This window comes from Dryas octopetala, chromosome 2 (assembly GCF_963921425.1).
Source record: "Dryas octopetala chromosome 2, drDryOcto1.1, whole genome shotgun sequence".
NCBI classification, from domain to species: Eukaryota; Viridiplantae; Streptophyta; class Magnoliopsida; order Rosales; family Rosaceae; genus Dryas; species Dryas octopetala.
This window is the reverse complement of record NC_141367.1, coordinates 25886539-25910479: the sequence shown is the minus strand read 5'-3', so window position 1 is coordinate 25910479 and position 23941 is coordinate 25886539. Positions and strand designations below refer to the sequence as shown.

General features: G+C 38.5%; 6 protein-coding genes, 1 non-coding gene and 2 pseudogenes across 10 annotated transcripts; 5 read left to right on the top strand and 4 right to left on the bottom strand.

Annotated features, from left to right (window-relative positions):
- Positions 1–2520, bottom strand: LOC147294759 (OVARIAN TUMOR DOMAIN-containing deubiquitinating enzyme 4-like). Of its 4 annotated transcripts, none has more exons than XM_086230776.1 (6): positions 2411–2487; positions 1874–1995; positions 1445–1485; positions 1177–1275; positions 802–966; positions 1–271 (listed from the first exon to the last, which is right to left on the bottom strand). In XM_086230776.1, the coding sequence occupies exons 1-6, from the start codon at positions 2433–2435 to the stop codon at positions 259–261; spliced, it is 465 nt and encodes a 154-aa protein (XP_086086902.1). In that variant the 5' UTR covers positions 2436–2487; the 3' UTR covers positions 1–258. The 4 variants fall into 4 exon arrangements, with proteins under 4 accessions (XP_086086902.1, XP_086086904.1, XP_086086901.1 ...); XM_086230778.1 differs by lacking the exon at positions 2411–2487 and adding an exon at positions 2116–2349 and having other exon boundaries at positions 1874–1998; XM_086230775.1 differs by having other exon boundaries at positions 3–271; positions 1874–1998; positions 2411–2520.
- Positions 2521–3078: 558 nt separating this feature from the next.
- On the top strand, positions 3079–4313 carry LOC147294758 (uncharacterized). The gene is made up of 2 exons (XM_086234435.1): positions 3079–3108; positions 3388–4313. The coding sequence occupies exons 1-2, from the start codon at positions 3079–3081 to the stop codon at positions 4300–4302; spliced, it is 945 nt and encodes a 314-aa protein (XP_086090561.1). The 3' UTR covers positions 4303–4313.
- Positions 4314–6528: 2215 nt separating this feature from the next.
- On the top strand, positions 6529–8216 carry LOC147294757 (geraniol 8-hydroxylase pseudogene; annotated as a pseudogene).
- Positions 8217–9570: 1354 nt separating this feature from the next.
- On the bottom strand, positions 9571–11455 carry LOC147294756 (uncharacterized). The gene is made up of 3 exons (XM_086231215.1): positions 11225–11455; positions 10156–10502; positions 9571–10065 (listed from the first exon to the last, which is right to left on the bottom strand). The coding sequence occupies exons 1-3, from the start codon at positions 11325–11327 to the stop codon at positions 9571–9573; spliced, it is 945 nt and encodes a 314-aa protein (XP_086087341.1). The 5' UTR covers positions 11328–11455.
- A 3623-nt stretch (positions 11456–15078) lies between these two features.
- LOC147294755 (geraniol 8-hydroxylase-like) lies at positions 15079–17044 on the top strand. Its single transcript, XM_086230397.1, has 2 exons — positions 15079–16059; positions 16196–17044. The coding sequence occupies exons 1-2, from the start codon at positions 15139–15141 to the stop codon at positions 16829–16831; spliced, it is 1557 nt and encodes a 518-aa protein (XP_086086523.1). The 5' UTR covers positions 15079–15138; the 3' UTR covers positions 16832–17044.
- On the top strand, positions 17016–17190 carry LOC147294754 (U1 spliceosomal RNA; annotated as a pseudogene).
- Positions 17191–18458: 1268 nt separating this feature from the next.
- LOC147294753 (U1 spliceosomal RNA) lies at positions 18459–18620 on the bottom strand. The gene has a single exon (XR_015120967.1). It is a non-coding gene; the product is annotated as a U1 spliceosomal RNA (small nuclear RNA).
- A 90-nt stretch (positions 18621–18710) lies between these two features.
- On the bottom strand, positions 18711–20628 carry LOC147294752 (geraniol 8-hydroxylase-like). The gene is made up of 2 exons (XM_086230398.1): positions 19570–20628; positions 18711–19433 (listed from the first exon to the last, which is right to left on the bottom strand). The coding sequence occupies exons 1-2, from the start codon at positions 20479–20481 to the stop codon at positions 18828–18830; spliced, it is 1518 nt and encodes a 505-aa protein (XP_086086524.1). The 5' UTR covers positions 20482–20628; the 3' UTR covers positions 18711–18827.
- Positions 20629–21735: 1107 nt separating this feature from the next.
- Positions 21736–23041, top strand: LOC147294751 (histidine kinase 3-like). The gene is made up of 4 exons (XM_086231214.1): positions 21736–21950; positions 22168–22380; positions 22645–22831; positions 22922–23041. The coding sequence occupies exons 1-4, from the start codon at positions 21751–21753 to the stop codon at positions 23039–23041; spliced, it is 720 nt and encodes a 239-aa protein (XP_086087340.1). The 5' UTR covers positions 21736–21750.
- The last annotated feature ends 900 nt before the right edge of the window (positions 23042–23941 follow it).

Sequence of the window (23941 nt, the reverse complement as noted above, 5' to 3'; positions counted from 1 at the left end):
TGATATTGCTATGGCTCCTGTCCTTTTTCTAGATACTAATGATTTATTGGTTTATCCTCGAACATGTGTATGTATATAGATTTTAGATTATAGGATCCAATCATATCATGATATTATTTAAATCAGTTTACAGTTGGTCTAAATTTTGAACAATTTTACATGTTTGAGATTCACAACAGGTAGTCGAATCTGTAAACAAGGCAACAGGAATACAGTTCAAGATTCTGAATGACTACAGCTCCAATGCATCTATGTTCATCATTGTTTGCACCTGCAAATACCCAGAAAGAAAATTCGTGAGACACCAGACTATTCTTCCATAAATACAGCAAGCTACTTCAGTTTAAGGCAAGCATTCGAATTTATTCATTTTTAAAATCCCTGATGAATTATGTGAAAAAATAATTGAGACAAAATGCTAGTCGCTTGGTAAGAGTATAGTTGAACTACAAGATTTCTTCATTCAACCACAATTAACAGAATGCCAGTGGAAGTCAGAATCTGGAAGCATAAAACAGAACAGGTATTACAAATACACTTTCTTCCAGTGACAGAGAAACTGGATTGGGTTCAATGTAAAAAACAAAGCAGAAAGTTTTCAAAAGTTGGGTTAACAACATGAAATTCATTCAGAAATTATAAAGAAACTAAAACAAGAACCCTGAAACATGAACCATTGCAGTTTATTAAGATCATTCAGGCCAAAACACTATTAAGAGACAACACAACTAGTGCATATTGTGGCTTCTGGTGCATACAGTTTTTCCAGGAAACAGATGGTAGGGAATCAAGAAATCTTACAACTTGGACTGTGCACCAGTAGTTGGACCACGCAATGCATCGTAGTGTCCGTAACCATGATAAAGTACACGGATAGGTTTATCCTTACCATACTCTTGACCATATTCAGCTATTATTTTGAGGCTACCAGAATTCTTGTCCCGCATATAAACTGTAATTGGCATCCTAGAAATGGAGAATTGTATCATAATAAGATGGCCCTTTTGATGTATATCAGAAATTTCATTAGCTTGTAAGAATTGGTAGTCAGGCAACTTGACAAGCTTTAGTGAACAATTGACAAGGACTTCCAATTTATATAGAAAGCTTTAGTGATATATGCCTTAATTGTAGATGTAATGCATAGTCTGAGGAGGATGTTAAGGAAGGACTTACCGTAGGACATGTGAGGACATAAGCAGCTCAGGTTCACCTCCCCAAATGTGGGGTTGTCGCATTTGTACAACGTATGCCTCGAAATCATCTTCAAGAAACCTGCCAGAGAATAAAAATATAAATGCATGATTGAAAAGAAGCACAATCAAACCCTTCTTTATTGTAGTTACAAAGTATAAGAGCAAAAGTCTCTTAGTTGCTTTTCTACCAATTAACTGTAAATGGATCAAAACCAAAATCTAAACCAGGGGCCCTCAAGAAATTTTACCATTCGGTGTCTGCCCTCCTCTTAATGAATTCATCTGCTACCTGTCCAAATCATATAACAGTTTCTGTAGGAATGCTATGACAAAATAAAAGAAAACAATTAACACAAAAAAGAAAAGAAGAAATTCAAAGTTTATTTTGCTAGCACCAAACAAATCGCAATAGGCAGGAAGGTCAGGAAAGAAATGCAAATAAGATTTTTAAGTACGAAAAAAATTAAATCCAAAATTAACTTTAACTCTCATTTGTTGATGGGATTGCACAAAAGGGTGTTTAGTAGAGGGTCTAAGTCAAAAATTTTCTTATGTGCTTGATGTGATCCCTAGACATCGATCAGCTCAAAGAAAAATTATGGAAAGTTGGAGGTTGAAACATGCCAAAATGGCATCAGTCTCCTTTTGAAATCAGTAAAATTGAGTTCATTTTGTACTTTCGCTCTAAGCTCATCTGCAAGTTCTCTCTGAAGGCTCTCACTTGGAGATGGCTTCCCTTCTCTTAGAGAAGCACCATGTACCACGGACCGGAACAAACATCTTCCATCTCCAGGTATGCCTGCTGCACCAAATAAACAAAAAGTAATTCAGTCCATTTTTAAGATAAAAAATTCAACAGTCATCTGTTCATGCACGCAAGCATTCATTGATTCATATATGCAGTGGTGACCAAACCAACCTTGGCCGTAATCCATAATAATGAACAAAAGTCCCTCAAAGAAAAGAACAAAACAAAGGCAAACTTAATAAGACCAAAGTGAAAGAAGAAAAAAAATGGCACAAATTATGTACATGGATTCAAGAAACGAATCCATCACAACACCAAATACATGAAGAAAAGCATATAAATAAAAGTCGTTCATCTAATTACTGAAGCCAGGAATAGCAAATTAAGTAGCAAAAGCACCCAAGAAAAAACCAATTACTCCTCTTATCTCTATTCTTGTCAAAAATAACAAAGCACTGTTTGTTACCAAGCAGAGTTTCCGGTTTCGACATTTGCTGATTTCAGAGTAAGCAGTGGACAGAAAAACAGAAGCGCTTCAAAAACGCAAATGCTGACTTATATGAAAACGAACAAATTACATGATGTGTACCTGCTTCTCTTCACAGCTTCTTGATTTTGATGCGGAATTCAACGCTTACCGTTGAATGAGCTCTCTCACAAGTCACAAGTGATGAGAGAGAGAGAGAGAGAGAGAGAGAGAGAGAGAGAGAGAGAACAACAGCTCCTCCACAGTCCACAGCTTTTTGCTTTCAAGTGCGGTGGTGCCAAGCCAGCATCAAAGAATCGAATTCGATGCTTTTGCTTTTCCAACAAAAAAAAAAAAAAAAGTTTCAACCACCAACGGCTAAGATGGTTACGCGCCCTATTCCAGATTCACACCAAAAAACGACGTCGTACCGTTTATTTTGGAACGTTACATATATAACACGGCAGCAACTCTAGCACCACGTGTCAGAAACCCAGAGAACACTCCCTCTAAAATCAATAGGAGCCGTTTTTTCTTTTTCCGCGAAACAAGAGACACTAGCCTCCCTACAATTTTTTGCTTTCCTATTATCAGGTGCTTCAAATTAAGATGTTTGATACTTCTCGTGAAATAAATGAGAAAAAAATCCTTTACTAGTTTCAACCATTATGGATTCCCGGGCATCGTTTGCGTCCCAGGTACAAAATTAATTCAAACTCTGTTTTGAGCAAATTGAATTTTGTGTTTTTATGTTTTTTTTTTTTTTTTTTTTTTTTTTTTTCCAATGGATGTATTTTGTTTAATTAATATCGAAGTCCGTACATCAGATAATCAAGCAGGGTCATCTTCAATCCATACTTGAAGATCAGGATACACAAGCGCATTCTTAACTAATTGAATTGTGTTCTATGCATATATTTGTTTTTTATATACAATTTTAGCAAATTTTCATCACATTATGATTTTAAATTTCTCAGGAATCAACAACAACCCACAACAAAATGAATACAAGAAGACGCCCATTGCACACTTGTGCAGCTTCAATTCTAGGGATAACTCAGAGAGCCTGCACCATAGCCCAAGGTCTCAATGGACCATTAGGCTTCATCATAAGCATGTTAACCAGATTTGCCATATTGGCCGGCCCCATTGGTTATGCCATACGATATCAATGGATAGTAATGGCGGTCCTGAAATTCGTGGACGATCGAATCCTAGCCGTTGAAGCTATGATAGAGAGAGCTTACCCTCCATCAAGCATTGTGTTCAACAAGATGGATGACTTGGTCGGAGTCACGGAAAGCCTGCCTAGAAAATTAGACGAGGCAGTGGACAAAGTGCCTACCTATACCCACCATGCCACATTTTTGGATTGGGTTTTGGTTTATGCCATCTCTGTGCTCAAGTTTATGATTACAAGGTTGAGTAATTGGCGGATTTCGAGGGGTGCAAAGGAGAAGGAGATTATGGTTGATAATACAAGCTGCTGTGATCACAATAATAATGAACATGCAGCAGCAGAATACCACCCTAAAGGCCGCCCTAAAGAATACCCTAAAGAACACCCTAAAAAACCCTCAACCAATATTGCTCCTAATTTCAAGGGTCCTACTTACAAGGAAGTTCTAACGAAGGACACAAAACAAGGCACTACTGAAAAGAAAGAAGAGAAGAAGAACAAGAGAGAAGAGATCAACAACAAGAAAGCAGAGAAGAAGAACAACAAGAAAGAAGAAGTGGAGAGTGCTGCAGATGATGACGATAATGAAGACAATGATGGCTACTCTACACAGGATCCCATCCTAGATTTGTTCGACTCGGCATGGCTTATGAAACCGGGAAAAAATGCAAAGGGAAATTACACGCCGCGGTCTGTTTCATTCACTTTTTAACAAACACTAGCAGAAACTGAAACATCTCTTCTTTTTCTTTTCACGAATAGCACTTTTTATAGAACATTATAGCAAAAAAAATTATAAAAAAGTGCTCTTCTTTGAAAGAACTTGTAAATTTTTGCTAGTTTAATTTATTAAAAACTTGTGTATGATACACATGAGGAAAACATAAATGCAGTGAAACAAAGGTTATTTAATTATGTTTTAGATCACTCTGTAAAATATCTAGATCGATGAAAGCATATATGGCAGTGTGGCTTGGCTGTCAAAATTAATGTATAGTTTTGTATAAACCTTGGGAGTGAGTAAGTAGGATTCCTTGTATCATGCACTCACTGTCTAGAGAATTGCATCATTGAGAAATTAATGCAATAGTTGGTTAATAGTTATTCCCTTGAAATTATGGTTGGAAAATGAGGAGAATTTGTTTCTGAAGATCGGGAAGATATATGAACCGTCAAAGAAGTAGAGGGAATTGTTCTTTGTTTTCGATTCTTTTTTATCACAGATAATATATAACAATGTTTAAGTTCTGTCAAAGTATAGGGAATAGTTCTTTGTTTCCTATTATTTTATGAGGGCTGCTATTTGCACACCCTAAAATTTCTTTTTGCACACCCCAAAATTTTAATTTGTGAAATGACAAAAAACACCTAAAACAAAATTACCCAAAACCCCATCCCCTCTATCTCTCCTTCCCTCTCTCTGCCATCTCTCCCCGTCACAGCCCCGACCACCCCAGCCCCGCCCCAACCCACCCCACCCCACCCCAGCCCCCCCCCAGCCCAGCCCACCCCAGCCCTGACCACCCCAGCCCCGCCCCAGCCCACCCCACCCCAGCCCCAACAACCCCAGCCCCGCCCCTTCTCACCCCAACCTAGCCCCGACCACCCCAGCCCTGCCTCAGTCCACCCCAACCCAGCCCCGCCCCTTCTGCTTGCAGCACCACCGCGCGCAGCGCCTTCCAGCCACCGTCGAAGCTCTCTCTCTCTCTTTCTCTCTCTCTCTCTCTCTCTCTCTCTCTCTCTCTCTCTCTCTCTCTTTCTTTCTCCGAGTAGCTGGTTCGGCGAGTACTTGCCGAACGCCTTGATGTTCGGTGGGTACCTGCCGAACAACACTCACATCGTTCGGCGGATGACTGCCGAACGAGTGTGACATTTTCGGCGGACCAGTGTCGAGCGGATGCCCAACTGCGCGAGGGAGGAGAGAGGGAGGAGGTGGTGCTGCGGGGGAGGAGAGAGAGAGAGAGAGAGGAGGGTGGTGCGGGGAGGGTGCGGGAGGGAAGGAGGTGGTCGGGTGAGGGGCTGGGTGGGTGGGTCGGGGCTAGGGTGGGCTGTGACGGGGCTGGGGTGGTCGGGGCTGGGTTGGGGTGGGTTGGGGAAGAGAGAGAGGGAGGGGGAGGGGGAGGGGGAGGGGGAGGGGTGGTCCGGTGAGGAGGGAAGGGATGTGTTTTTTTTTTTTTTTTTTTTCTGAGTTGATGGGGTGTGTTGGATAAAATGGGGATATTATGGTAATTGGGAGGGGTGTGTGTATGAGAAAATTTAATTATGGGAAGGGTGAGGGTGTGAAATGAGAAAAAGTAGAAAAAAGGTGTGCAAAAAGAAATTTTGGGGTGTACAAATAGCAGCACTCTATTTTATAATTAGACATAATAACAATGTTTAAGCTGTGTCAAATGTAGAGCCAATTACCAAAATATTAGATAAAAAACAGGGAAGGCCGGAACAGAGAATTAATTTGGAGATTGGCAGCTGTACGTCTGAGCTCTTTTACTTTTTGGCCGGTCTCAGTTATCAAAATCATTTAGGTGACTGCCACGTTAATTTGGGAGTGAGTAGGATTCCTTGTATCACCCACTGTCCAGAGAATTGCATCAGTTGATGCATGTTATACTTTACTTTTGGCATCATTGAGAAATTAATGCAATGGTATACTATAATAACAATGTCCAGGAACAATGAACAAGGAAAAACCAGCGTACGATCGCACGCAAATGAATTTTTGGTAACCGTTGGGATGTGACAATATATTACTATAATCATTTTGTCTTTGCCACTGACAATTACTATATATTATCTTTGTGTATATGTCCCTCTCTTACTGAATTTTGAATGGAGCTAGTAGATATTATGTTTTGAAATGATTTGAATATTGTATATTGGACTCTATGTATATACATGTCTGGTAGTGAAAAGATTCATGTGCTGGGTTGTTGATCAAGAGATGGATTTATTGAGTTGTATACTACTGTGTCTCTTCTTTGCTGCATGTATCCCAATTATTCAATCCCTCCATTCGTTTGCAAGATCAAGAAGCAAAGCGATTCCAAAAAGGCTTCTCCCACCGGGGCCAAAGCCACTTCCATTTATTGGGAATCTGTTGGAGATTGGTGCCAAACCCCACATCTCCCTGGCTAAGCTTTCTCAGCGCTACGGCGCCATCATGTGTTTGAAACTGGGCCAAATAACCACAGTTGTAGTTTCTTCAGCCACCGTGGCCAAAGAAATCCTCCGAACCCATGACCAATCCTTCTGCAACCGGACTGTCCCAGTTGCAGTCCAAGCCTGTCAACACGCCGAGTACAGCTTGGCCTGGCTACCTGTTTCAGGTAGATGGAGAAACCTCCGCAAAATATGCAGCTCAAATTTGTTTGCCGCTAAGATTCTTGATGCCAACCAAGCCAACCGCCACGTAAAAGTGCAAGAGCTCATAGCTCATGTCCGCGAAAGCATGGTACAGGGTAAGGCTGTGGATATTGGGAGGGCTGCTTTCCAAACTTCACTCAATCTGCTATCGCGTACCATCTTCTCTATGGATTTGGCAGACCCGGGTAGCGAGACGGCAAGAGAGTTCAAGGAGATGGTGTGGGGTATGATGGAAGAGATTGGAAAACCAAACCTGGGGGACTATTTTCCTGTGCTTAGGAGGATTGACCCCCAAGGCATAAGGCGGCGCTTGACCAATCACTTCCGGAAAATGATGGACCTCTTTAGCCAATTCATCATCCAAAGGTTGGAATCGAGAAAAGCTATTGATTATATCACAACGAATGATATGCTGGATACTCTTTTAAACATCAATGAGGAGTTCAAACGTACAGATGAAGACCTGGGCAAGACCGTAATTGAACATTTGTTTCTGGTTAGTCGTACTAGTACTCTCTGTTTTTCTTCAGTAACTTGTTTGATACAATCAGGGACTCGTTTCTATTTGGTTTTTTTACTGGTTCATTCTGATTCGATTAACAATTAGCTAGCCAATTATGCAATATGTAGGATCTATTTACTGCAGGCACGGATACAACTTCAGCCACAATGGAATGGGCAATGGCTGAGCTACTACGCAACCCGGAAAGCCTGTCAAAAGCTCAAGCAGAGTTGGAGCAGATAATTGGCAGAGGAAATCCAGTTGAGGAATCAGACATTGCTCGACTCCCTTACTTACAAGCAATAATCAAAGAAACGTTCCGGTTGCACCCAACAGCTCCATTGCTACTTCCCCGCAAAGCTGAAGAAGACGTAGAACTCTGCGGGTATGTTGTCCCAAAGGGTGCACAAGTGATAGTGAATGCATGGACCATTGGAAGAGACCCCAGCGTTTGGGACAACCAAAACTCGTTTATGCCGGAGAGGTTCTTGGGATTAGGTCAACAAATTGATGTTACAGGCAGAAACTTTGAGCTGATCCCATTTGGTGGTGGGAGGAGAATATGTCCAGGATTGCCTTTGGCAGTGCGAATGTTACACTTGATGTTGGGGTCACTTCTTAACTCCTTTGATTGGGAGCTTGAAGATGGAGTTGTACCAGAGACCATGAACATGGAAGACAAATTTGGCCTCACCTTACAGATGGCTCATCCTCTGAAAGCTGTGCCCAAGTCCTACGAGAAGCGCTTTTGGGTTTTACAATAATCAAAATCGTGTGCAACTGTGCATCTTAATATCTCAGTGAATTATGAAAGTCAGTAATTATTTGTTGTGTAAGAGTGTTGATGTTTCATGTTTTCTATTGTGTAGTAAATCCCACATCATGAATGAGTAAGAGGAGGCATGTTTAAGTGATTGTACATAAGAGAAATGTGTGATGCCTTGAAACCTACTTACCTGGATGTGGTCAATGTGCAATCAAGAAGGCACTTTGAAAGGGGTGCTCACCTCTCAAACATACAGATGAAGATCTGGGCAAGACAGTAATTGAACATTTGTTTCTGGTTAGTCACTATTAGTACTCTCTGTTTTTCTTGATGAACTTGGTTGATACAATCAGGGACTTGTTTCTATTTTGGTTTTTTTACTGGTTCATTCTGATTAAATTAACAATTAGCTAGCCAATTAAACGCAAGCAAAACTTTATTTTATTTTATTTTAACTAAAATCAATTTATCCGAAAATTAATCCTTATTGGTTTCTAATTGTTAGTTGTGTAAGCCTTGCTCTGATACCACTTGTTGGTACCTCTTTAATCATACACAATACACTAGAAAAACATTAATCAAGATCATCAATCAAATAGAGAATAGCTACGTACATACTTAGTGAAGCCATATGGATGAATAACCTTCAAAGCAAAGTCTTCTACTCTCTCCAACACTGTATGCCAATCTCTCAATGGGGCTAAGACACTAAGGGCTCGTTTGGTACGTCGGATTGTATTGACTAATTTCTGTCGGATAGTATTAATTTGTTCCGGAGAGTACTGACTGTTTATCCAGAATATTATCAGGCGTTTGGTACTGTTCCGGATAAATAGTCTAACTAAGTTATACTGTGTTTGGTGCTCCGTCGGATAACAGCAGATCAGACTATTTTTTTAATTATTTGATAACTTAATAAAAATTAAAATTCATATGACACAAATTATTTTTGGCAAGATTCATACAACAAGATTTTTTTTTTTGCCAAGATCTATAGGATAAGAGGACATGAGGAAATTCATTCTCATAATTGTAGAACTTAAGATCATACGTTTTACATAGTATATAAGCACATCTTTATTGATTGAAAAGAAGCACATCTTTATTTGCCAAGATCCAAACTGAAGACATAATAAACATATTGTTCAACTCCTCATATCTCATAAAAATTTCAACATACTCAAATACGATAATAAAAACAGTACAAATAATGCATAATTCAAAGTGATCACATACTAATGTGATAAGAGCCAAAGGGAAATTTGTTTATAAACTAAACTGCAACAAGGTGCACAAACTACTTCAACTTAAGCAGAGCCCCCTCGCCCAAGTAAGAGAAGTACAAATGCTTTTCACATAACACCATCCAATGTCATGAATGTTCTCTCATCACTTGCCTTCTCCAAAATTAACCTTAATGCCTTAATTTGGTCATCAATAGACAAGTCCATCTTTGCCAATTCAGCAGCAATGTCAGGTCTTGGTTCTGATCGTTGCACAAAACTATTTGTTATAGTTTTCATTTGTTCAACAGACTCAGAAATCATTTCACCAAATGCTTTAGCCATTTCCTTTTGAATATCAGTATCTGCATTTCGTTTGCAGTTTCGACTGCTTGAGCCAGCTGAGTTTTGTTGATTTGATCTTGGCAAAGAGGCAGCATGATCTTGTTCAACCTCAAGTTCCTCATCATCATCATTGACAACAATGTTATGCACATGCTCATTCATCATTTCAGTGGGAGTTGCTGACCCTCTACCAGTTGCTCGATCTTTCCCAAATATATTCTTCAATCTATCATATATTAGACATTGTTTCCCCCTCCAACCATCAGCATCCTTATTATACTACATCAAAATGGAAAAATTATAAATAAAACTATAAGAATAACAATTGTAAGAATTACATATTACATAGTACATAACACATGTACTAACCTGCACATAAGTGTTCCATGCTTCATCACTGTCAACCTCAATGCATTTCAAAGAATCATTCCAAGCAAAACCACTTTTGTTAATCATGTCAAATATTATCCCATACAATTTTTTCCAATATCTCATCTTGGACTCAATATGTGGGACTGCCCTTAGATCGGTCGTTCCCAATTTCTCAGTCAATGATTTTTCAATTTGGCTCATTGTTCCAGATTTAAAGGAACCATTATCACATCTTAAACCACGATTGACGACATCCTCAAGTATGGTTAACAATGCTTCTTCCTCATGTGCTCTCCACACTCTTCTATTTCCTTTTGATTGACTAGATTGTCCACCCTCCATTCCTAGAACCAATATAGATAATATAATTTGCGTATAAAAAAAAACAAGAAATTTTTTTGAAGATAAAATAGATAGTCTATTACAAGCACATCCAAATAGTCTATTACAATCACATCCACATCCAAATGATAAACAACCAAAGAGAACAAAATTAGTCAAACAACCTACAAGAAAATATAAATAAATTATGTGAACTACAACTTAATGTCTGTTCATATTCCACTCATCATACATTTGCATAGCCAAATTATTCCTCCATGCAGTCCATTGATCTGAAGGTTCAATAGTGCCAATTACATCACCATCTTGGGTAGTTTCCCCATTTTCAGTACCATTCAATTCATTCTCCAATGGATCAACAGTCATCTCACCACGAATAAGATTATGTAATAAGCAACAAGATGTAATGATTTTACATTGTGTCTCAATTGGGAAAAATGTTGGACTTCGCAAGATACCCCAACGCATCTTAAGAAGTCCAAAACATCGTTCAATCACATTTCTTGCAGCAGCATGCTTCATATTGAAATATTCTTCATGATTATTAGGTGCCCTTCTATCCCTCCATTCTGATAGATGATATCTTGTACCCCTATAAGGAGCCAGATATCCTTGACCATTTGTGTACCCACCATCCACAAGATAATAACATCCTAACAATTAAACAAATATCATTTACCTTACCAAAAATATTACACAATAAAACACAAGAATCTAATTTTACCTGTGGGAACTTTTAATCCTGTTAGTCTACTAATTGCATCTCGTAACACCCTAGAATCAGAAGCAGATCCTTCCCAACCAGGGAAAACAAATATAAATTTCATGTCACGACTACAAACTCCCAATACATTGGTTGCAACCTCCCCCTTCCGTGTTCGATATCTTGGTTTATCTTGTTCAGGGACACGAACCCTAATGTAAGTCCCATCCAACGCCCCCAAGCATTTCTATGCAATAAAAAAATAAGGTACCTAACAAACTTAAAATATAAATGTGTTAATTAAATTGACCAATCTTTATTTAATTTTACTGTACCTTAAACCATCTCCATCTATTGTCGGTGCAATTATCTGGAATGGGTTCCGGTACTTTCAAAAGTCTATTTTGTAGTCTTAAAACTCCATGCAAAATCGAATTGAAGTACCTACTAATAGTCTCCCCCGATCACTTAAATCTACTACTCATAGTACGATTCTTTACATGATGTGCAAGTGTATGTAAAAACATACACACTTGCTCTTGTATGGTTACTGAACCATTTGTTTTCACTCTCCCATCATCACAGAGCAATTGACATAAATAATAGAAAGTTCTCCTATCTATCCTAATTTGGTTCACACATTGTATGTCATCAAATCCTATAATGCTATCTAGATAATTTGACCGAGTTGCATTCCTAAAAAATCTTTGACTCCTAATGGCATTCCTTTCATGGCGCCTTTGTTCCAAATTGTAATTTTCCATGAACCACATCATTCCCGAAGCCATAATATGCAAAAACAACAATCTAATAATAAAGTATGCCACAATCTTTCTTTCATCCATATCTAGGCATAATATAAAGGAATAAAATTAGTAAAATCAATATAGATAATCATCCATTAATTGAACGTTTAGGAAAATACAAAGAACATCACATGAATACATGTACAATGAGAACAATACAATAAAACCCACCAACTCTGCCAGCCTCTGTTAACAATACAACCATACAAGTACAAGTCTGCAACTTTGAAAAGGCAGTTTCTTCATCAGATAAATGATACAAAATATGAACAAGAATTTTTGGAAGAATGTCCATGCTCCTGTAAGCATATATGACAACTCGGCCCAACTATATTCTGGCAAAGACAATTATTGTCATCCAAACACACCAACAGTCACAAGGAGAATTATTACGATTAGACATTTGGTTATTTTGTCGATCTGTGTTGTACCAAATCCACAAATTGGATGGTCATAAGAATCAAAACCACCCAATAAAGGTTCAAATGTATATTATATATATATATAGTTGGTTTTCCCAATGGACAAACAAGTGAATGAAATTCTTTGGCATCTGCGTATTAGTTGAGCCAAATTATATTTTTGGTTCTTATAGTTTTACTCGATCTCCACGTACTTAAGGCTTAAGACCATGTAATTTAAAATCCTTGGATATAAATGCACACACAAATTCAATTTTCCCTAACAAGGTTACCAAATCTAAGCCTCTGCAACTCAAGACCAAAGCATACAATTATACAAAGTCCAGGATGCATATGCATGATTTCTACTTCACCATTTTATCTTGGCTCATGCTTTCATAGCACACGCACACTCGCTAACAAGTTTATTTTTAATGGGTTAGGGAAAAATAATCACTTAGTTTATGCCACAATCTTAATTAGTAGGCTCACTAAGTTTATAATTGACTTGATTTGACTGTGCACAAACAAACTTCGCTGATGCATTTGGTGACATATAATCACCTCCCAGAAACTGGGAGTTGATACAACAGGACCTCACACATGTTCACTTCCATGTATATATATTGTACCTAATTAATCATATAATTTTATGATTTGTTCTTCTTTTAATCACCCTTATCTCGCTCATAATATTAATAATAATAAGCATATATACATAAGATTAATATTGATGACAGTGAGCCCCCAAGGGTTTGTTCCTGAGTTGTAATTAATTCTGATAGATTATTTATTAAATAAATAAATGGGGTGCGGCCACATGTCAGGAAAAAGCCAGAGTGATATCCAACCTGAAGCTGATTTGGAATGAGGCAACTCCATCCATATATATTTCTTATATCCAATGGTCTCCAATCTCCATAATTAAAATACTTTTACACTCTAATTATTGTTTCATCCACCCAACGAAGATTCTGCATATATTGTATGACCTTGCAAACTATGGTGTCTTGAGGTTTAATTTCCATGCGTTTTGTATACATAATAAATGCGGTAGCAAAATAACTCCCAAAGGTAACATCTTAAACTTCAAACCACATAGAAAAACACCGCCCAAAAGAAAAGTTTGAAGAAAAAATCATAACCTAATTCCCAAAAAAATGTAATAAAAGGATCTATTGAATAAATTTAAAAGAAAAAATAAGAAGAGATAATTAGACAGCATACATAGAAGAGGAAATATATAAAGAAAGAAAAGAAGAGAGAAGAAGCAAGAAGAAGCATATTGAAGAGAGTATGAGAGAGAGAGAGTGTGAGAGATGGATACTTAGAGAAGAGTGAAGAGGAGAACCTGTGGAGAAGATAACAGAGAAGAACCCTAGGGAGAAGAAGATGAAAATAACGTCTGTTGATTTTCAGCGTGTGGGTTGTATTAGTTAGTCAGGTAAGGAGAGTATTAAAAGCCCAGTCCGGTTTACATAGTCAGGTAATTAAATAATATAAGTGGACACCAAACAACTGACATAGACTATTTATTCATATCCAAAGTCTAATACGATATACCAAACATGCCCTAATAGGCGATGATTTGTGAGGGCAGGGACCATGCTTTATATAGAGGTAATGTACGTATTAGGTGACTTCTCATCAAAGTAAACCTATTACTTGTCTTAAACCTCAAGCATAAGTCAAGCTAATCCTTAGTCATATCGAAATAGGACTATTAAAGCTCATTAGGTACTATAACCCATAGTATTAATCACTAATTACTACAAATAATCAAACTGGCCCATAAACAACATCTTATTCGATCAACTAATCCAATATACAATGCTATTGGACTTTAATAATCATGAGAAGCCCAAATTGGTTCCAACACTTAATTACATCATTATTTGTTGCTGCGAAGGCCTGCGTTCGCGCCGCTCTTGTTCCAAACCATAGTTCAATTATTCTTCTATTTGATTATTATTATTATTTTTTGTTTAAAATTTAGAAAAATTGAATTATCAACTTATTTTAATTCTAACTCATATTCAGCTCTCACCGCTTAGCTAGCCCGATGGCTTGATCTTCATTGTTTCATTACTTAGAGTTTCTTGGTTCTTTTGGTTAGACAGCTCGGAAATATTGCTATCGATCAACTTGAAATTAAGGTTGGATCGGAAAGTATAATGCTGCTTTGCTGTGAAAAAAATCATGAAACCTATGACCCATCTCACGGCAATAATTGTCTAGTTCAAGTCAACAAATAGTGGGTTTGTGATTCATAAATCAGAATAAAATCATGGTTTTTAATTAATTAATTAATTTGATTGCTGCACGTAAAGGGAAAGTTGAAACAAAATGTTGAAACATGTGGCATCAATTAATGATTAATAAAACGAGGACGACAATAATAGCTGAAATGTTGACTTTAAAATATTTCATGATGCACCAATATCGAGAGCAAATTTGCTCAACTACCACCAAAATTTGCTCAACCACCACCGTTACCACCTTATTAAGTTTCTGCCACGCCCCACTCCCCACCTGTATAGTTAATTATTCTGATTAAAATGTATTAAAATATTTTTATTGTTAAGAGATAAAAATAATTTAAAACCAAAACATAAAAAAATGAAAGAACCCAGCAGCCCCAATTGCAGGAACCCACCTCATCCCTCCCATCTTTCCGGCATCCCTCCCATCTTTCCGGTATTAGGCGTCGTCTTTCCCAACACAAGAAATGGATTTCTTGAGTTGTATACTACTGTGTCTCTTCTTTGCTGCATGTATCCCAATTATTCAATCCCTCCATTCGTTTGCAAAATCAAGAAGCAAAGCGATTCCAAAAAGGCTTCTTCTTCCACCGGGGCCAAAGCCACTTCCATTTATTGGGAATCTGTTGGAGATTGGCGCCAAACCCCACATCTCCCTGGCTAAGCTTTCTCAGCGCTACGGCGCCATCATGTGTTTGAAACTGGGCCAAATAACCACAGTTGTAGTTTCTTCAGCCACCGTGGCCAAAGAAATCCTCCGAACCCATGACCAATCCTTCTGCAACCGGACTGTCCCAGATGCACTCCAAGCCTGCCATCACAGCAAGAATAGCATGGCCTGGCTACCTGTTTCAGGTAGATGGAGAAACCTCCGCAAAATATGCAGCTCGAATTTGTTTGCCGCTAAGATTCTTGATGCCAACCAAGCCAACCGCCAAGTAAAAGTGCAAGAGCTCATAGCTCATGTCCGCGAAAGCATGATACAGGGTAAGGCTGTGGATATTGGGAGGGCTGCTTTCCAAACTTCCCTCAATCTTCTCTCGCGTACCATCTTCTCTGTGGATTTGGCAGACCCGGGTAGCGAGACGGTGAGAGACTTCAAGGAGATGGTGTGGGGTATCATGGAAGAGGCTGGGAAACCAAACCTGGGGGACTATTTTCCTGTGCTTAGGAGGATTGACCCCCAACGCATAAGGCGGCGCTTGACCATTCACTTCCGGAAAATGTTGGACCTCTGTAGCCAATTCATTATCCAAAGGTTGGAATCGAGAAAAGTTCATGATTATATCACAACGAATGATATGCTGGATACTATTTTAAACATCAGTGAGGAGTTCAAACGTACAGATGAAGATCTGGGCAACACCGTAATTGAACATTTGTTTGTGGTTAGTCACTACTAGTACTCTCTGTTTTTCTTCAACAACTTGTTTGATACAATCAGGGACTCGTTTCTATTTTGGTTTTTTTACTGGTTCATTCTGATTCGATTAACAATTTGCTAGCCAATTATGCAATATGCAGGATCTATTTGCTGCAGGCACAGATACAACTTCAACCACAATGGAATGGGCAATGACTGAGCTACTACGCAACCCGGAAAGCCTGTCAAAAGCTCAAGCAGAGTTGGAGCAGGTCATCGGCAGAGGAAACCCAGTTGAGGAATCAGATATTGCTCGACTCCCTTACTTACAAGCAATACTCAAAGAAACCTTCCGGTTGCACCCAGCAGCTCCATTGCTACTTCCCCGCAAAGCTGAAGCAGACGTAGAAATCTGCGGGTATGTTGTCCCAAAGGGTGCACAAGTGCTAGTGAATGCATGGGCCATTGGGAGAGACCCCAGCGTTTGGGACAACCCAAACTCGTTTATGCCGGAGAGGTTCTTGGGATTAGGTCAACAAATTGATGTTACAGGCAGAAACTTTGAGCTGATCCCATTTGGTGGTGGGAGGAGAATATGTCCAGGATTGCCTTTGGCAGTGCGAATGTTACACTTGATGTTGGGGTCACTTCTTAACTCCTTTGATTGGGAGCTTGAAGATGGAGTTGTACCAGAGACCATGAACATGGAAGACAAATTTGGCGTCACCTTACAGAGGGCTCATCCTCTGAAAGCTGTGCCCAAGTCCTATGAGAGGCGCTTTTGGGTTTTACAATAATTGAAATGGTGTGCAACTGTGCATCTTAATATCTCAGTGAATTCTGAAAGTCAATAATTATCTGTTGTATAAGAGTGTAGATGTTTCATGTTTTCTATTGTGTAATAAATCCCACATCATGAATGAGTAAGAGGAGGCATGTTTAAGTGATTGTACATAAGAGAAATCTGTGGTGCATTGAAACCTACTTACCTGGATGTGGTCAATGGGCGATCAAGAAGGCCCATGGCCTAGGTTATAGTGACCTCCATTGCACTTTGAGAGGGGTGCTCACCTAAGGTCGATCTACCTCTGTGTGGAGCCTACATCATTATTTGTTGCTGCAAGCCTGCGAGGGCCTGCGTTCGCGCGTCCCTTGTCCCAAACCATAGTTCAATTATTCTTCTATTTGATTTTTATTATTGTTTTTGGTTTAAAATTTAGAAAAATTGAATCACTTATTTTAATCCCAACTCATATTTTATCCGCTCTCATCGCATAGCTAGCCCGATTGCTTGATCTTCATTGTTTCATTACTTAGAGTTTCTTGGTTCATTTGGTTATACAGCTCGGAATTGCTATCAACTTGAAATTATGGTTGGAAAGTATAATGCTGCATTGCCGTGAAATCTGCCCCCGGTTTCTAATGTGCCCTTTACGACCTGCAGTCCTTTTTTTGTGTTTACATTAAAAGGGTTGGTTTGTTGGAGTGTTGGACTGTATTTGCTATTTTGAAAATGTCTTTGGACATTCCTTCTCTCACTCAACTACTAGTTAACAGTACTCAATATCTAATTATTTATGCCCCACAACTATTTGTCAACCATACTCATAAGTCAAATATTTAATCACCTGTGACCCATCAGATTAAAAAAAGAGTGGTACTATTCCTGCCTCCTATTTCTATTTTTCCACCCACCTTATTTTTTTACCCCTTATTAAAATTTAAAAATGCAACAATCTACTTATCCCACCCATATTATTCTCACAATACCCTTAACTTACAAACTCAATGACCCACCATCAAACTCTTTTCCCACATCAGAAAACCAATTGTTTTTTTAATAGACCAATTGTTTTTTTAAAAGCCAGAAAACTCATTGAATCCTATAAGATTGAGTATTCATTTAATGTATATGGGTTATTGTTAAAAGTATATGGAGAAGGCTTAGAGTTGGCTATTTCTTAATGAAACTCAATGAAACATGAAGCAATTGTAAAAAAAGGAGGAGGATAAAGATTTAGAGTCGGCTCATTTCTTAGCAGTGTTGCACCCCCATTCTTCTACGATCCTTCTTTAAAGTTTCCTGCCATGGCAATCACCATGATTGAAAGTTAGCAGCAGCAAAATGATTAAAAATTATTCTTTTGATTAATTAATGTCTTTTTGGTAATCTCACATATAGATAAATTACTAATTAAAATTTTAATTAATTAGTGGGTGGGAATAGCACCAGTCTAAAAAAATCATTCGTTTTTTCTTGCTCCCACTAAGCTTCTTTCTCCTGCACTATCAAACAACCTGTGAGAGAACGTAGCGTGGAAAAAGTTAAAAGATCAAGTCAAGGGTGGATCCATCGTAGTGATAGTTATTTACCTTATTTTTTAATTTAAACATAATAGTAGAAAAATTAAACTATGGTTTGGGGTGAGGGCCGCGCGAACGCAGGCCCTCACAGCAACAAATAATGATGTAGGTTCCCCCACTAGGGTAGACCTTAGGTGAGCACACCTCTCAATGTGCAATGGAGGTCACTAACCTATGCCATGGGCCTTCTTGATAGCCCATTGACCCCATCCAGGTAAGTACTTTTCAAAGTACCACACTTCTCTCTTATGACCCTCACTTCAGCATCATTCCACTTACTTCTTTACGATGTGGGATTTATCACACATTACAAAACAACATCAATGCTCATCAGACTCAAGCTTTGTTTATTATTAATTAAGTTTCAACATTCACTAAGATAAAACATATTAATTATTGTAAAAGCCAACTGCAATACAACATCATCACCTACAACCTGGGCACAGCTCTCAGAGGATGAGCCATCTGTAAGCTAAGGCCAAATTTGTCTTCCATGTTCATGGTCTCTGGTACAACTCCATCTTCAAGCTCCCAATCAAAGGAGTTAAGAAGCGACCCCAACATCAATTGTAACATTCGCACCGCCAATGGCAACCCTGGACATATTCTCCTCCCACCACCAAATGGGATCAGCTCAAAGTTTCTGCTTGTAACATCAATTTGACCCAATCCCAAGAACCTCTCCGGCATAAATGAGTTTGGGTTGTCCCAAACGCTGGGGTCTCTGCCAATGGCCCATGCATTCACTAGCACTTGTGCACCCTTTGGGACAACATATCCGCAGATTTCTACGTCTGCTTCAGCTTTGCGGGGCAGTAGCAATGGAACTGTTGGGTGCAACCGGAACGTTTCTTTGATTATTGCTTGTAAGTAAGGGAGTCGAGCAATGTCTGATTCCTCAACTGGGTTTCCTCTGCCAATGATCTGCTCCAACTCTGCTTGAGCTTTTGACAGGCTTTCCGGGTTGCGTAGTAGCTCAGCCATTGCCCATTCCATTGTGGCCGAAGTTGTATCCGTGCCTGCAGTAAATAGATCCTACATATTGCATAATTGGCTAGCAAATTGTTAATGGAATCAGAATGAACCAGTAAAAAAACCAAAATAGAAACGAATCCCTGATTGTATCAAACAAGTTGTTGAAGAAAAACAGAGAGTACTAGTAGTGACTAACCAGAAACAAATGTTCAATTACAGTCTTGCCCAGGTCTTCATCTGTGCGTTTGAACTCCTCACTGATGTTTAAAAGAGTATCCAGCATATCATTCGTTGTAATATAATCATGAGCTTTTCTTGATTCCAACCTTTGGATAATGAACTGGCTAAAGAGGTCCATCGTTTTCCGGAAGTGAATGGTAAAGCGCCGCCTTATGCCTTGGGGGTCAATCCTCCTAAGCACATGAAAATAGTCCTCCGAGTTTGGTTTCCCAGCCTCTTCCATCATACCCCCCATCATCTCCTTGAACTCTCTGGCCATCTCACTACTTGGGTCTGCTAAATCCACAGAGAAGATGGTACGCGATAGAAGATTGAGCGAAGTTTGGAAGGCAGCCCTCCCAATATCCACAGCCTTACCCTGTATCATGCTTTCGCGGACATGAGCTATGAGCTCTTGCACTTTTACGTGGCGGTTGGCTTGGTTGGCATCAAGAATCTTAGCGGCAAACAAATTCGAGCTGCATATTTTGCGGAGGTTTCTCCATCTACCTGAAACAGGTAGCCAGGCCAAGCTGTACTCGGCGTGTTGACAGGCTTGGACTGCAACTGGGACAGTCCGGTTGCAGAAGGATTGGTCATGCGTTCGGAGGATTTCTTTGGCTATAGTCGCTGAAGAAACTACAACTGTGGTTATTTGGCCCAGTTTCAAACACATGATGGGGCCGTAGCGCTGGGAAAGCTTAGTCAGGGAGATGTGGGGTTTGGCGCCAAGCTCCAACAGATTCCCAATCAATGGAAACGGCTTTGGTCCCGGTGGAAGAAGAAGCCTTCCGGGATTGGCTTTGATTCTTGAACTTGCAAATGAATGGAGGACTCGGATTGAGACCCAAGCAAAGAAAATACAGAGTATTGAGCTCAAGAAATCCATCTCTATCTCCCTCAACAATTAACACACAACTTGAAACACCCCGTTGTGGTAAATGTTTGAAAGGTTTGCTAGTTACTTGCGCGAACTACAGGGTGGAAGTAGAGACTAGTCCATTGGATAATGATAACAATCAAAGAGCCACCGACTCTCTGGAAGATATCCTTTTTGGAAGTTTTGGACTTTGGAGTTGGACCACCCAAAAAGTCTTTTAACATTACACTCAAATTCTAAGATCGTGAAGAAAACAACTCAGAAGAAGCCTTTTAGGTTCTTTTTAATTGCCTCTCCAGAAAGTGTTGCCAAACATAATGGGCCTTTGCCCTTTGCCTCTTTTTGTTAATATACTTGTTTGTTTACCAAAAGAAAAAACATACTTTCCACAAACAACTTCAGCAGATAGTATAGTAAAAAAGAAAATAAACCAAGAGACACTTTTCATTCATCATGTTTGCCCACATTTGCACTTTGATGCTATATTTAATTTCATTTTCAAGTGTAATCAATTAAATCAGAAATTATTAGATATTATTAAATAAACATACCATGTTAATTATAATTAGACTCACCGTCTGATTATTCAGTAATAATTACATTATTAAATAATTTTTTATTTTATTAAATTTTTATATAGATGATTTTTAAAGAGTGATTTAAAAAATAAACGATTCTAATAATAAGATTACACTAAAATAACAAAATTTTGATTAATTATTATGAGATTAACACACAAAAGATTAGCAAATGATATATGCAGATTCTGATATAACTTATTAAAACTAATTATTACTTATTTTTTTAAAGAATAAAATAAAACTCATCAGCACCAACATTAATGCTGGGAAAGTCGGACTCAAGTTTTGTTTATTATTAAGTTTCAAAATTGACAGCATTAATATTGTAAAAAACAACAGTAAAACAACAACATCATTCGCATGAGGGTGACCCATGGAAGACTCACTCACATCATCTCTTACAACTTGGGCACAGCTGTCAGAGGCTGAGCCATATGTAAAGCGAGGCCAAATTTGTCTTCCATGTTCATGGTCTTTGGTTTAACCCCAGCTTCAAGCTCCCAATCAAAGGAGTTAACAAGTGAGCCCAACATCAAGTATAACATTCTCATTGCCAATGGCAATCCTGGACATATTCTCCTCCCACCACCAAATGGGATGAACTCAAAGTTTCTGCTTGTAACATCAATTTGACCCAATCCCAATTTCCTATATTGTCTGGCAGCTATATAGGAAAAAGTCGATTTCATGCTCAATCATGAAGTTTCACTCATTTGTGTTTCAACAGGAAGATCGAGAAAATGTGTTGCGTGCAAGAGAATCAGGAAAGGGGGTTCTAACTGCTCCTTTTCGGTTGCTTAAAACAAACCGCCTTGGAGTAATATTGACGTTTGCTGTCTACAAGAGAGATCTACCCTCAAATGCAACTCCAATTGAAAGAATTCAAGCTACTGATGGGTATGCTTTCTTTGAGCAAAAACATGTTATAAATAAAAGTTTAGGTTGCAACTTTCCATAGATAAATAGGTATTCACATTCCCTTGTGTTATTGGAAAGACCTTGAAACATTGTCTGCAAACAGAGGCTTGTTATTGCATGCTAGGAAATATAGAATATATATTCCTGGTTATAATTCAGAAGAAGCTTCCTTAGTACTGTTGTTTCTACCAACCAGGTATCTTGGTGGAGTCTTTCATATTGAGTCACTTGTGGAGAAGTTACTTCAACAACTTGCAAGCAAGCAAACCATCCTTGTGAATGTGTATGACACTACCAATCACTCACATCCAATCAGCATGTATGGTTCAAATGTTTCAGACGATGGATTGCAGCATATTAGCACCTTAAATTTTGGAGATCCCTTAAGGAAGCATGAGATGCGCTGCAGGTAATCAATAAGTCTTATGCTTAATACTTTTGGGGTTGAGCTTCCATGCAATATAAGCCCCTCTTGGTTCTCTAGTAAAAGTGTGACACCAGAAATGTAAAGGCTATATCATCATGTTCATGAGGGTTAGAGTAAGTGTTAGTTGGTCTAGTTGTAAGACTGTTCTGCCTCCTTATCACTTAATGTTGTTGCACTATTTCTGAGACACCCAGACATCTAGACTTGCAAAACTGTATTCAGAAGCCAAGTTCCTTCTTTACGCAGGTTCAAACATAAGCCACCATGGCCATGTTTAGCCATTACAACTTCAATTGGGATCCTTGTGATCGCATTGCTAGTTGGTTATATATTTCATGCAACTGTAAATAGGATTGCCAAAGTTGAGGATGATTTCCATAAGATGATGGAGCTCAAGAAACAGGCCGAGGCAGCTGATGTTGCCAAATCTCAGGTACTTCATGATTTTAGTTAGTTAATGCAGTTATAAATTTGATTAGTATTCTACTATGCTTGTGTCTAATCAGATCTTAACCCTCTGTAGTTCCTCGCAACTGTTTCCCATGAGATCAGAACCCCAATGAATGGTGGGCAAGAAAGAAAGAAATTAAGAATCAAAATTGCTTTCTTCTCTGGTCCCCCGGCCACCCGAAGTTGTACGTAGTGGGATTTTTAACTTAATCCCTGCCTCCCTGGCGTCATTATAAGGGACGAATGGAACCACCATCGATAACTCTTGGAAAAATGCAACTCAATTAAGATCAAATTTACGTAATTTATTGACCTCTACAATGAATCTGATCAAATGATTCTATTATCAGAGAAATCAGATATTTTTAAGATATTATTAGGAACAAACTTGGACTTGGTAAAGCCTACAAATCGTAGTACCATAGAAATGACTTTATAATCGCAGTCAATTTTTCATGAAGTGAGTATATATATATAATTTTTATTTATTTTTATTATTACATGTTAGAACACCTGATGAGAGATATATATAATAAAAATAAATAAATACATATAATATATACACATACACTCGTAATAATTTTTTTTTTTTCTACAATCGAGTGTTGTTTATTTTTATCTGGAAATATATGTAATGGGATACCATTACAAGACTATTGGTATGTTCAGTCATAACTACAAGCCAAATAATGGAGAGAAACATGTACAATTACAATCATATAACTTTGTCCGTCTTCGGAATAAGTCACGAAATTAGGATAAGGAGGAAGGATGGTTTTCCAATTGGTGCGTGTGAGTTGGGAACTTGGGACAGAATAATTGTCTTACCGATCGTAATCAAGTATGAACTCTAGCTCTCTTTGTAACATAGTACCAAGTGAAGGAGACTTTACACGAGATGTGATATTGTTAATTTTTTTTTACAATATTTGGTAATTACATTATTGATCAAATATCTCATATAAGTGAGATCCATGTAATATGAGAGCTCATCAATGTGACTAGTATATAATATATGTACTATTACTTAAATACATCATTTTTGTCAATTAGTTATTAGTTTAAGAAGGTGTTCTCAACTTAAACTTCAATG